At 46.2% G+C, this 13,660-nt stretch overlaps 1 protein-coding gene across 1 annotated transcript in view; it reads right to left on the bottom strand.

The window, feature by feature from the left end:
* The window catches only part of LOC146403145 (uncharacterized), a 92,421-nt gene that overhangs the window by 65,863 nt on the left and 12,898 nt on the right, over nucleotides 1-13,660 (bottom strand). The window contains exon 3 of the mRNA XM_084957813.1: nucleotides 9,420-9,571. Coding sequence (XP_084813939.1) covers nucleotides 9,420-9,571 — 152 coding nt within the window. The remainder of the gene's footprint in view (nucleotides 1-9,419; nucleotides 9,572-13,660) is intronic.

The raw sequence follows: 13,660 nt of genomic DNA, 5'->3' as shown, positions 1-13,660 counted from the left end.
TCCATCCTCGGGGGAGGGGAACTGGCCTGGGGCTGGGCTTCCAGTTCATCTGGACCAGTCAAAGCCCTTCCCTGAGATACTGGGGCAGAGAAAACGAACCTCAGCCCCACTCCCAGGATGCAGTTGAACTCTGTGAGGAAAGGAGTGTCCCCAGCATGGGGACAAAAGCCAGCCTGAAACAACTGAGCCAACATCCAAATCAAGCAAAGATGGGATGGGAAGGGAGTCCCCGCAGCATTCAAGACCCAATTCCTACTGTCCCCAAAGGACAGGAGTGCCCCTCCCCTCCTCTGGTCATTTGAGTCAAAACATCCCTTTTTGGAGTTCCTGCGGTGGCACAGCAGGATCGGTGTTGTCTTGAGAGCACTGGGATGCAGGATCGATCCCCAGCCTGGCACAGTGGGTTAAAGATCCAGTTGCTGCATCTTTAATTTTGTTGTTATAATTATGGTATGTCTTGGTGTAGGTTTCTTTGGGTTCATCTTGTTTGGGACCCTCTGTGCTTCATGAACCTGGATATTTGTTTCCTTCTTTAGGTTTGTTAAGTTTTTCGCCTTAATTTCTTCAAATACATTTTCTTTTTCTTTCTTTCTTTTTTTTTTTTTTTTTTTTTGTCTTTTGTCTCTTTTTAGGGCTGCACCCATGGCATATGGAAGTTCCCAGGCTAGGAGTCGAATCAGAACTGTACCTGCTGCCCTACACCACAGCTAGAGCAATGCAGGATCCTTAACCCACTGCGTGAGGCCAGGGATCGAATCCACGTTCTTATGGACACTAGTCAGGTTCATTACCACTGAGCCACAATGGGAACTCCTCAAATATATTTTATATCCCCTTCTCTCTTCTTCTTCTGGGATCCCTATTATGCATAGATTGGAACATTTGATATTATCCCATAGGTCTCATATGTTGCTTTCATTTTTTTCATTTGTCTTCCTGTCTGCTGTTCTGATCTCATGATTTCCATTATTCTATCTTGCAGATCACATATTAGTTCTTCTGCATTGTTTAGTTTGCTATCTATTGTCTTTAGCTCAGTTTTCATCTTGGCAATTGAGCTGCCTAATTTTGATTGGCTCCTCTTTATAGCTTCTAGTTCCTTGTAACAGTAATCTGCACTTCTATCCATAGCCTTTGTTAATTCTTTCAACATTTTTATTACCTCCTTCCTGAACCTGGGGTCCAGTAGACTGGAGAGGTCTGTTTCATTGTTTGTCCCCCCATTTCATTGATTTTGGATTTGATCATGCCTCGTGGCCAGTGGAATGCAGAGCAGATAAGAAGAGGGCCGAGACAGTAAATGAACTTTTATGGTTTGGCTTGGCTTCTTGGGCTCCGTCATTGCCCAAAAAGTGGATGCTCTCAGTAGATGCAGGTCTCAGAACAGAGGCACATAGAGCAGACAGGAATCTGAAGTCAAGCTCAACCAAGTCTGGAAGAAACCAGCAGAACCACAGCGAACCCACAGGAACCCAGCCAGAGAAGAAAATGATCATCGCTGCCTTTGAGTAAGTTTGGGGCTGTGTGTTACTCCGCATTACTTTGGCAGGCACCTAACTGATACAGGAAGCAACTGATATAGGAAGTACTCACTATACAATAGGCACTGCTTTTTTGTTTAATTTTCACAACACCCCTATGAAGTAGACACTATTATCTGCATTTTACAGCTGAAACAACTGAAGCTTCGATTCACAGAGGTTATAGTCCAATTTAAAATCAAAGATAATGACAGAATCAGATTTTGACACCTACTGACTCATCACATGGTGATGCACAGTCCTCTTATAATGCGCGTGCATTGTCTCTTTTTTTTTAGTTAGAAAACACATGTTCAAAAAAGATCCTGGGTCTGACCATTGGGTGTCTATTATCCTCAAATTCATTACAAGACAATATAGTGGTGGCTGCAGCTGTCAGCCAGAGGGAGAGTCCATTTTAGCTCCCGCCAGGCTGAAGGAAGAGGCCTGATGTGCAAGTTCAATGTGTGAAAAGGTCATGTGCATCCCCCTGCTGGTGTGCAGTATTGCTCTGGCAGATACCAACCACAGTCTGTCTAGGTGCTATTCCTCCCTTCTCCTTTGGTAATAAAATACCACTTCAGATGAACAAAGTGCCCAGCTCAGCAGATAAACCATGACCGATTAGTCCAAACTATTGTATAATCTTATTTCCCTTTGCCAGATACTAAGTCCAAGAAAGGGCATTTCACCCACTTCCAGAAAATAAGATGCTCAGAGAAGACAACCAGGTGCTTCTGGAAAAGATATTTCTCTCTAATAGGGAGAGACACCCTGAGTTCCCTGGTGGCTCAGCAGGTTAAGGATGTGGTATTGTCACTATTGTGGCTCAGGTTCCATTCTTGGCCTGGGAACTTCTCTATGCTGTGGGTGTAGCCAGAGATAGAAAGAGAGAGAGAGAGAGAGAGAGAGAGAGAGACCCTCTTCCTTGGCACTTGGTCATTGCAGTAGCACATGATCCTTGAAGCTGAGGGACCCACACTGCCATGGTGATAAAAGATATTACCCAACACACACAAACACCTGACAGAGCAGAAAGATAGAGAGATCTGGGTCCCTGATGACACCACTCAGCTGGTGAAACAGCCCTGCAACTACCTAATTCCCTTTTAAGCAAACAATTAATCTCCTTCACTTTAAGCCACTGGTAGTTGGGTTTTCTATTACTAGAGCAGCCAAACACATCTGTATTAGTTATCTATTGCTGCCTAAAATTACCACAAACTTACCCATTTAAAACAACAACATAGGAGTTCCCTGGTTGCACAGCAGGTTAAGGATCCAGCATTGTCACTGCTGTGGCACAGGTTCAATCTCTGGCTTGGGAATATCCAAATGCCACAGGAGGCGCAAAAAAAAAAGTATTATCTCAGTTTCTGGAGGCCAGGACTCCAGCACAACATAATTGGGTTTTATGCTTCAGGGCCCCTTAAGAGGCTGCGGGCGAGGTGTCTGCTGGACCTGGGGTCTCATCCGAAAGGACTCTGGCTATTTCAAGACTTGGTTCCCTGCTGGTTGTTGGCTGGAAGCTGCCCTCAGTTCCCTGCCATGTGGGGTCTCCAAAGGGCCGCTCACAATGCAGCAGCTGGTTTCCTCAAAGCCAGTGAGAGGGAGGATCCTTGAATACCACATAAGTTAGCATCCTCCATAATCTATCACAGAAGCCTCCACCTTTGCCATAGTCCATGCGTAGAAGCAAGTCACAGGTCCTGCACACTCACACAGAAGGGTTTAGACTCGGGCACGACCCCCAGGAGGTGGGCGTTACTGGGGCATCGTACAGCCTGCCCACAACAACTGGGGCATCATACAGCCTGCCCACAACATCCTTATGGATACATGAATTGTTTGAATTCAGATTAAAATCCTCCCCACCCCCCTCACCTGGATTCTGAGTCAAACAACCCCCTATAAAATACTTCTAAGGCACTTGGGAAATTCTGATTATAAACTATATATTAGAGAATATGAAGAAAACAGTCTTAGCTTTGTAAGGTGTGCTAATACCATTGTGATTCTATACAGGAAAATGACCACTTTTTTAGAAACACATAATAAAGTACTGGGGATGAAATGCCATAGTGGCTCAGGTTTGCTTTCAGATATTTCAGTGGGGGGGGGGAGGGAAAAAAGAATGCATAGGGCAAATGTAGTGAAAGCATGGAATTATTGGTGAATAGATAACAGTTCACTGTACTATAGCTCCACTTTTGAGAATGTTCGAGTTTTTCATAATTATTTTTTTAAAACCTGGCTACCCTTTGATGACCTCCATAAAGCCCAAAACTCCACGTTGAACACAGAGGATTGAGCGAAATTGTGCTGAGAATATCCGAGTGGCTCTGAGAGGTTGACAAGGCTGTCCTCAAAGGTCTGTCCCCGTCTCCCTCTCCATCCTGCTGCTTTCCTACACATATGCTCTAACCCTGCCATCCCCCAAACACGCCTAGTTCCCCAAAGAGACCATGCTCCTTCATGCTCCCCACAAGCCTTTGCATTTTCTACACCTTTACCTGGTGGGTTTCTTCCATCACCTGCCTCAATGCCATCTATCCATCTGGTCTACCTCCAAAATGCAGTTCAAGTGTCCAATCTTCCGTGAGGACTTCCCTGACACCATCTGCTGTGCAGAATGGACGGTCCTTCTCTGGTGCTCCCACTGTGCCTTGTCCACATGATTATTACAGTATGTATCACAAGGTACTGGAATTATTTATCTTCATGTTTGATTTCCCCACCAGGCTAAACTTTTCTTGAGAAAAAGAGATTTCTCATTCATCTCAGTATCTGGTGACTGACACAGGGTTTTGCACATGGTAAGTGCTAAATAAATGTTTGTTGAATACATAAATGAATGATTGAATAAATAAATAAATTTAAAAAGTCTATACACCCAATTTCAATCTATTGATCAGAGAGAGATGAGTCCTAGAAGAGCTTTCACTTACTAAGTGATTTCTGCAAACCAGCCATGCTCTCCCTCACTCTCTGAGTCTCCTTTGGTCTAAACACAGGATTGTTGCAAATCTCAATACGGAAAAGACTCCAGGACACTAATATTAAGACAAAGCACTAGCGCAATTCCTTTATATGGCTCAGAAATAAGCACCAAAAGCCATTCTTAAAGAGAACCCACAGAAACTGTCTTAGAAATGATCTCGGAAAGCATGGCTTTGCTGTGTGCGGGAGCCCTCGGAATCACAGGGCTATGAGATGGGAAAGACGATCTGGGCTCAACATCAAGAACTTTCTTGGGGAAAGGTCCTCATCTGCTGAAGAAGTTCCCCATTTATCCGAATATCAACAATTATTTGCCAAGCCCCTCCTGTTCCAGGTGCTGGGTCATTATAAGGAGCAGCACAGGAAGGTAACTACCCTTGAAGATGATACACGGCATCAGCCAAGGCAGGGTCTGGGTGATTCCAAGAATATTGCAGAAGGGGTCTTTTCAATCTAGACCCCCAGACATTAGAGCACATAACCTCTAAGCTTCCTTCCAAATAGAAGATCTTTTTTTCTTGTCTTGGTGCTCCTTTCCCAGTTACCAATTTCATGTAGGATTAGTGACTTCTAGGGATCTTCTAGGGAGAATGGAAAAGATACTAAACATTGGCTATCAAGGAATGCAATCTTAATTATCTCTCAACAAAGAGAGATGGAGGGAGGGAGGGAGGGAGGGAAGACTTGGGAGACGAGACCCCAGACAGGCAGTGTGAGCAGCAGATCCACAGGGCAAGAGTGGAAGAAGGACAGAAATCAAGGCCACTGATGTCATCCAAGTGAGAGATGACAGTGAGAGTGGTAGACAGAGAACTGGAAAAGGCTGGGGTGGGGGGGATGTAAATGTAAGGCAGTAGGAACCATGTGCCTCTCGTTGGCCATTATATTCAGAACTTGGCGCATAAGAGAGACTCAATACAGGAGTTCCCTGGGGGCTCAGCAGGTTAAGGTGTTGTCACTGATGTGGCTCTGGTCACAGCTGTGGCATGGGTTTGATCCCTGGCCTGGGAACTTCCACCTGCTGCAGCCCAAAAAAAGAGAGAGAGATTCTCTCTTTATTTAATTGAATAAATAAATAAATGAGTCGTGGAAGAGGGTGGGAGGGGACAAAAATAAGAGTGCTATTATAGCTGGGAGGATGTGGAGGGAGGGAGCTCTATGCGTGTGGGAGACATGAAGAGGACGAGAACCAAGGATAAAGGAGGATTAAGAGGTTTCGCCCTGCCTTTTAATGCCAGTTCCCTTTGTCTTCACCTCAAGAGGACTGCAGTAAGAAATTAAATTGCGTGTTCAATTACTTTTGGATTCTGGACTGATCATTCGTTGCATGAGATTCCTGTTGAGAACAAAACGTGACCCACAATTTACAGGAGTTATGATGTTTTTAATATCATCAGAGGCCCTAACATGAGTCAATCGGCAATGGTATCTTTGAGATGCCAGTTGTATGCAAAATGAGAATCCCACAGACGTAGTTTGACAATACTGGAAACTTAAAAGTCACTCCTGAGGTTCACTGATCTACAGTCAGCTTGTTGTCTGGTCTGGTTAGAGTCTCCCAATTGCCTTTCTGTTTTATTCATGCCATTGCTAAGGGAGGGGGCAGGATGTACTGATCAGAGGAAGGGCCAATGAGCTTCATTGTGTGGTTCTGATTGGCAGTGACATGGACAGCATCTTGTGATGCTTTGTGATACAAAAGGCCCCAGTGGCTCATGCAGTATGGGTGGTCCAAAGCAGCAAGAGAGGAAGTCTCAGATGCATGTGCAATGGAAGTGAGATTTGCTGCACACACCCAGGCTTGGTGGCTCAGTGGCCCGCTGGGTTGGGCAATTTCTCCGCTATCGGGCGCCAAAAATACTCTTGCCCTTGCATTGTTCTCCTCCTTCTGGGAGTCAAATCCTGCTCCACGACTCCACAAAGGAACCACAGCTTTCAACATTTTTTTGTCACTTCAAAGCAAAATATTACCTGAATCAATGCATACAAAAGTCCCAAGAGTCAGTCATAATTGGCCTAAGTTTCTAGATCCCAAAGGCACAATACCAGTGATTCTTAGATCCAGTTTTCCAACAACTCTGCTATGGACTGAAAATCTGTGTTCATCAAAAATCATATGTTGAAGCCGTGACCCTCCAATGTGACTATATTTGGAGATGAGGCCTTTAGGGAGGTAATGAAAGTTAACAGAGGTCATAAGGGTGGGGCCCTAATCCTATACAATTAGTGTCCTTATCAGCAGAGGAAAAGACACCGAGGATTGGTACCTCAATACCTCTCTCTTTCTTCCTCTCTCTCTCCCTCTCCCTGAAGAGAAAAGACCATGTAAAGAGTGAAGATATGGCAAGAAAGCAGCCATCTGCAAGCCAGGAAAAGAGCTCTCATAAAGAAACCAAATCAGGAATTCCCATCATGGCTCAGTGGTTAATGAATCCGACTAGAAACCATGAGGATGCAGGTTCAATCCCTGGCCTTGCTCAGTGGGTTAAGGATCCAGCGTTGCCACGAGCTGTGGTGTAGGTTGCAGATGCAGCTCGGATCCCACATTGCTGTGGCTCTGGCGTAGGCCGGCAGCTACAGCTCCGATTAGACCCCTAGCCTGGGAACTTCCATATGCCTCGGGAGTGGCCCTAGAAATGGCAAAAAGACAAAAAAAAAAAAAAAGAAAGAAAGAAAGAAAAGAAAAGGAATGTATATGTATATGTATGAAAGGGTCACTTTGCTATTCAGCAAAAATTGACACAACATTGTAAATCAGCTATATTTAATTTTTTAAATTAATTTTAAAAATAAAAAAAGAGAGAGAGAAAGAAGGTAATAGTCTCTTGCTCAGGCCACCAGTCTGTCGTCCATTGTTCTGGAAGCCCCAGCAGACTAAGACAGACACTGGTACCTTCCTGATACGCCCAGCCACCTGCCCGTGACTCTGAACTTCGCTCATCCTAGTTCACTGCACTTGGGTCCCTTTCCTGGCTTAGAGGCACCTGCCCCACTCAAATCTCTGAACAAGCATCACCCACTCCATCAAAACCTCCCTGACCCTACTCAAGCTGGTCCTGTGCAGATGTCAGGTGTCATGACAGCCACAAGAAATGTTTATTGAGCACTTCTGGTCACCAGGCACTTGGCCATGCACGTGTCATTTAATCTTCCCATCCACTTTCAGGGAGGCACTATTCCCATCTATTTTATGAATGAGGAAAACCAATGGCAAGCACCGTGCCCAAGTGGCCCAGCCCAGACTCAAACTCTGCAGTCTGATTCCAGAGCCCGTGACCTTGACCAATCGCTTGCCTGATCGCACCAGAACCTGCACTCTACAGGGGCCAGGATCTTGTCAGATGTCTCTGTGCTTCCAACGCCCAGGCCAATGCCTGGTGTCTCCTGGACCACACAGAGGCTTGGGGAATGAACGAACAAATGAACGAGTGAATGAAGGAATGTCTCCCCGTCACACTGGGAGCCACCTGTCACAGCGATCAGAAAAGCGGCAGCCCTTCTGACTGTGGTTATTAACAAAGAACCTCAGTGTGGAATAATGAAAGTTACAGCGGATGCCGCCCGTCCACACAGCCTCTCTCTGTCTCCATGTGTGCACATCTGAGTGAACAAATAACTCATGCTGAGATTTACTTAAAAGACGTTTAACTCAGCTCACACGTCCACCGACCAAGCTTATTACTCGCTGTAATCTATTCCATGCATTACCATTTGGATTTCCAGTGCAGAGACAGTACTGTGTTGGTAAGGGTTTTCTTCCCCCCTCTTGCCAGATGAGTTACTGTCTGCTTTTGTGGAATAAATTGCTATAAATTGAGTTACCAGCACTCTAAAATGGGAGAGTATATTCTCGATGCTGTATGGGCAGCTGACAGCATTATGGAAATGCACAAAGTGTTATGTCCAAGTTTATGCGAATAGTGATGCGTGGGGAGGATGTGGAGGGGAGGGCGGAGGTGGGCGTGGTCTCAGGCAGACAGAACGCACTCCAGCTCTTCCTCCACGGCAATTGGGTTTAGCCTCTCCAAAAGGGAGTTTTAGAAATCAAACGCCAGTAAGATTTGAGATATGAGGGTCAACAAGAGGGCTGATTGCTAGAAACCAAATTGGGGGAGTTCCCGTGGCGGCTCAGCGGGGGGTTAAGAACCCAACAAGTATCCATGAGGATGCAAGTTCGATCCCTGGCCTTGCTCAGTGGGTTAAGGATCTGGCATTGCCATGAGCTGTGGTGTAGGTTGCAGATGCGGCTTGGATCCAGGGATGCTGTGGCTGTGGTGTAGACCTGCAGTTGCAGCTCCAAATCAAGCCCTGATTTGACCCTTAGCCCAGAAACTTCCATATGCCATGGGCATGGCCCAAAAAAGAAAGGAAAAAGAAAAGAGAAACCAGCTTGGGAAATAAAATAAAACCAGGCTAGTAGGGATGATACTGGGAACACTGCTGGTGCCCCTCTCACCTTCTCTTAGATGGCTCTTACCTGTCCTGTATGCTCATCTGGAAGCTTCCAGGTGCTTTGCTTCTAAAGGCAACACTTGCAAATTCTCTTTGGAAACCTGCCCTCAGACTACTGGCGTGGCTTTGCAACTCTGCAGTCCTTCCCCACCAGGTGGGGACAGCTCTCAACAATGAAAGCCCGGTGACTGCAACCTTGCTCCGAGCAGGGATGCATGCTGAGATCTAATATCCACTCCAGAGCTTTCCACGGAATCAGACTGATGCTGGGGCTTCGCCTAAAGGCTTCAGTTTGCTTGGCTTCTTTCCCTTTCCCACCCTCCTTTCCCAACTTGCTTACAGGTTTCTCCGGGGAGCATCTTCTTCATAAACCGCATGGACACCAAGGTCTGTCTCAGGGTCTGCCTCTGGGAAAGGACACAGGGTTTGCAGTCAGGAGATGCTTACCCACTGCAAGTGTCTGTGGGAGTAGATGGTGGGGAAAAGCCAGAGCTGATGGGGCAGCAGCATCCAGGGGAGGTGAGGGCAGCAGGGGGATCTCCAAAAAATCCATCCGGTGCCTGGTAGAGAAAGTCAGCTCCATCTGCCAGTCCAAGGATCTGGAAGGCATGTGATGACATGACCAGGCAAATACCTTTCCTGACCCCTTTCCCTCCCTCTTTCCACAGCCCCAGGGGAGTCAGAAGTGGCACTGCCCTGTGGAAAAGAGGGCAGAGCCCTTTGTGCGGTTGGCTCCAGCTGGATTGGGAGGGGGGTGGCATCTTGCCCTGGAAACACACTGAAGTACTAAAAGACTGGACTATAAGTTCCAATTTCTGAACCAAGGTTCGGTTCTGTACCTTAAAGTGACCACAGGGGTTTCTCTCACCTCAGCGGACGAGTGGAGCCATGAGAACCACCAGTTCTCCTCCAGAGCCAAGGAAGGGACAACTCTTCCCAAGCCAGGATTAGAGGGACAGCAGAGACAATAGCAAAGGAGCTTTTAGAATTATAGCTCCCAAGCCCTGTTCGGCATATTAGTACACATCTGACAGATATTTGCCATGGCAATTACTGCTACCATTTGTACTGGAACTGATTTGCTGGATATAATGGTTTCTTCCGTCCCTAAGACAGACCTGTTGTCAATGGGAACACTCTGGTGAGGAAGGAGACAGAAAGCTCAGTCAGGGGGCTGCTGCAGTGAGAGATGAGGTAGCAGATGCTGGGACTAGCTCCCCTAAGCCATTTGCATCTGCCTTTTCCCTGTCTCCCTCTATCACAGAGCCTGAAAAGTGAAATACCTCCCCAGCAACCCAGGATCCAAGCTGCATCTGCGACCTACACCACAGCTCACGGCAACACCAGATCCTTAACCCATTGAGCAAAGCCAGGGATTGAACCCACGTCCTCATGGATACTAGTTAGGTTGGTTACTGCCAGGCCACAGGAACTCTGAACTCCAGTACTTAAATTTAAAGGGATGCATTAGAGAAGGGAGCCTTGAACTGGGAGGTGGGGTGGGGCTGCATTGGTTCCTTTCCTGCTACACCCTCTCCCTCCCAAGCCAACTGCAAGAAAATCACTTACAAAGATTAGGGCTCTGTCTCCATCTGGGTTCCCCCAGAAGGGAACACTGGTTCCTCAGACACAGAAACCCAGAAAACCACACCCCGCTGAGGACTTAAGAACTCCCCCAAGGGTGTTAGAAGAACCAAGGGGGCTCTGGCCATGTTAAGGCCCAGGCTAGGAGCACAGGTAGGAGGGGGCAGAAATAAAGAAATTAAAAGGCCAAAGGATGGAGTTCCCGTCGTGGTGCAGTGGTTAATGAATCCGACTAGGAACCATGAGGTTGCGGGTTCGGTCCCTGCCCTTGCTCAGTGGGTTAACGATCCAGCGTTGCCGTGAGCTGTGGTGTAGGTTGCAGACGTGGCTCAGATCCCACGTTGCTGTGGCTCTGGCGTAGGCCGGTGGCTACAGCTCCGATTCGACCCCTAGCATGGGAACCTCCATATGCCGCGGGAGCGGCCCAAGAAATAGCAAAAAGACAAAAAAAATAAAAATAAAAAATAAAAAAAGGTCAAAGGAGAGGCAGCAGAGAAGAAAAAATGATAGGGAGAGAAGCTAGATGGATTTTAGACCACAGCCCCCCACCTCTGAAGTTGCAACACTGAGACTCAAAGAGGAAAAGATAAAAGCAATGACACTGGCAGATGTTTGCCCCTCATTTATTCACTCAACAAACATATGGACCGCTTACTACGGGTTATGGATCAGGAATCAAGGCCAAAGAGGGCAGAGCCCGGCTCTCCAGGAGCTCACAGCCCGAAGGAGGGGATGCCACATGCCATGGAATGTTATCCCTATGCCCCCCAAAAGTATCCATGTCCCAAAACTCCCAGCCCTGAGTTTAAAGCATTTGCATGAGCCATAGTGAATACAGATTTACGAAGTCTGAAGCTTATCCAGAGAGTCCTCTTTTGGAAAAATAATACAAAATTATGAATGCAAAGTTGGTCACCAAAGTAGAAGGGGGACGGTGCAAGTGAGAGACCATGAAGCTTAAGCTTTTTTGGCTTGTTAGCAATTCCTACCCTGACCACTCTGAGAGGGAGGGACAGTGCATGCTTCTAAACTGAGTCGGCAGTGCCCTCTGGTGGAAATAGGGAGGAAAGCCATTTGGGCCCTGGGCTTCCCAGAAGTTTCTCATCAGAAACTTGCAGCCCCACCTTCCAACCCCAGCATTGTGTAATAATTACTAGAGGCTCCGAGACCAGCATATAGATGTACAGCTACTTGTAGCTGGATTTGAGGCAAATAACTTTACTCTTCTGGGCTTCAGTTTCCTTTCCCATAAATAAGATGTATTTGAATAGGAGGGGAGTTCCCGTCCTGGCTCAGCGGTAACGAACCCGACTAGCATCCATGAGGATGTGCGTTTGATCCCTGGCCTCGCTCAGTGGGTTAAGGTGTTGCTGTGGCTGTGATGTAGACCAGCAGCTGTAGCTCCAATTTGACCCCAGCCCTGGAACTTCCATATGCTGCAGGTGTGGCCCTAAAAAGCAAAAAATAAATAAATAAATAAATTAATTAAAAATGTATCTGAATACAATTAAACTGTTTGCTTTGGAGGGTAATTCTAGGGATTAAGAAAGATGACTCACACATACATAAGTGCTTTATACAAAGGGCAGTTTAATGTGTATGCTTCATTATTATTATTGAAGTATAGTTGACCTACAATGTTCTGTCAATTTCTGCTGTACCAAATAGTGACCCAGTCATACAAAAATGTACATTCTTTTTCTCACACTATCTTCCATCATGTTCCATCAGAGATTGCATATAGTTCCCTGTGCTGTATACAGTAGGACCTCATTGCTTACATTATTTTTTAAGGAAAATGCACTGATACATGTATCCTTTTTTTTTTTTTTTTATTTTTTGCTTTTTAGGGCCACAAGTACAGCATATGGAAGTTCCCAGACTGGGAGCTGAATTGGAGCTGTCACAGCCAGCCTAGACCACAGCCGCAGCAATGCAGGATCCGAGCCACGTCTTCAAACCAAACCATAGCTCATGGCGACACCAGAACCTTAACCCACTGAGCAAGGCCAGGAATCGAACCTGCATCCTCATGGATACTAGTCAGATTCATTTCTGCTGAGCCACAACGGGAATTCCCTGCTTCTGCTTGTGAATCAACTCTTCTAAAGAAATCACCTTGACTCTGCCCTCAAGGAGGCCACCCAGCTCCAGTTACACTGTGAGGAGGGAGGGGGGGCATTGAGGGGTGTATCTCAAGCACGACCCTGCAGGCCTCAGGAGAATGGGGCGGGAGCTTATTTATGTCCCACCCCCAGCATTTCTCTATCTCACGGGCCATCACAGGCCTTAGAAAAAGCTACCATGCACATGAGCAATTGGAGAGGGTGTGAAATGTTTGAAGCTGAGTGAGAGCTGTCTTTTCTCCTGAGTAGACTGTGACAAAATTTCAGATTTAGAAAAAAGTTTCAAGAAGAGTGCAAAGAATTCTCATGTTCCCTCCACCCAAGTCCCCCACATAAGCACATGTACAGGTGTGCTGTATCTTTCTCCCTCTTGAAGATGTGTGTGCAATGTCTTCTCCAGCATCTAGAATAAAGGGCAAACTGGAGGCTCCTGTGCCCTCAAATCTTCAGTGGGTATTTCAAAAAAAAACAAGGACATGCTCTTATAGAATCACAGTTCAGTTATCAAATTCAAGCAATTAACATAAGAGAATATTATTATCTACTCCAAGATCCTTATTTCAATTTCACCAATTGTCCCAATCATGTCATCTCTACAACAGAAATCCTGGATCACATATGGCACTCACTTGGCGTGTCTTTTTAGCCTTCATGAATCTGGGCCAGTTTCTCAATCTTGTGCACACGAGCATACATGCAGGACAGTAAGTACTTTTTAAGACTCTCTCTCTCTCTTTTTTTTTTTTTTTTTTTTTGAGCTATTTTAGGTGTACAACAAAATTGAGAAGGAGGTACTGAGATTTCCCTGGCATTGACTTTTTAAAGAGTATGGCTATAGAGTTCCTGTTGTGGCTCAGTGGGTTAACAACCTGACTATCCATGAGGATGTAGGTTTGATCCCTTGCCTCACTCACTGCGTTAAGGATCAGGCTTCACCACAAACCGTTGTGTAGGTCACAGATGCAGCTTGGATCTGGC

This window comes from Sus scrofa, chromosome 5, assembly GCF_054392235.1.
Source record: "Sus scrofa isolate SSC_HxYL_T2T_F1_AM1 chromosome 5, Sscrofa_HxYL_maternal_Yorkshire_Landrace_v2.0, whole genome shotgun sequence".
NCBI lineage: Eukaryota > Metazoa > Chordata > Mammalia > Artiodactyla > Suidae > Sus > Sus scrofa.
The sequence above is the reverse complement of the archived record's forward strand: the minus strand, read 5'-3'. Positions and strand labels throughout refer to the sequence as shown.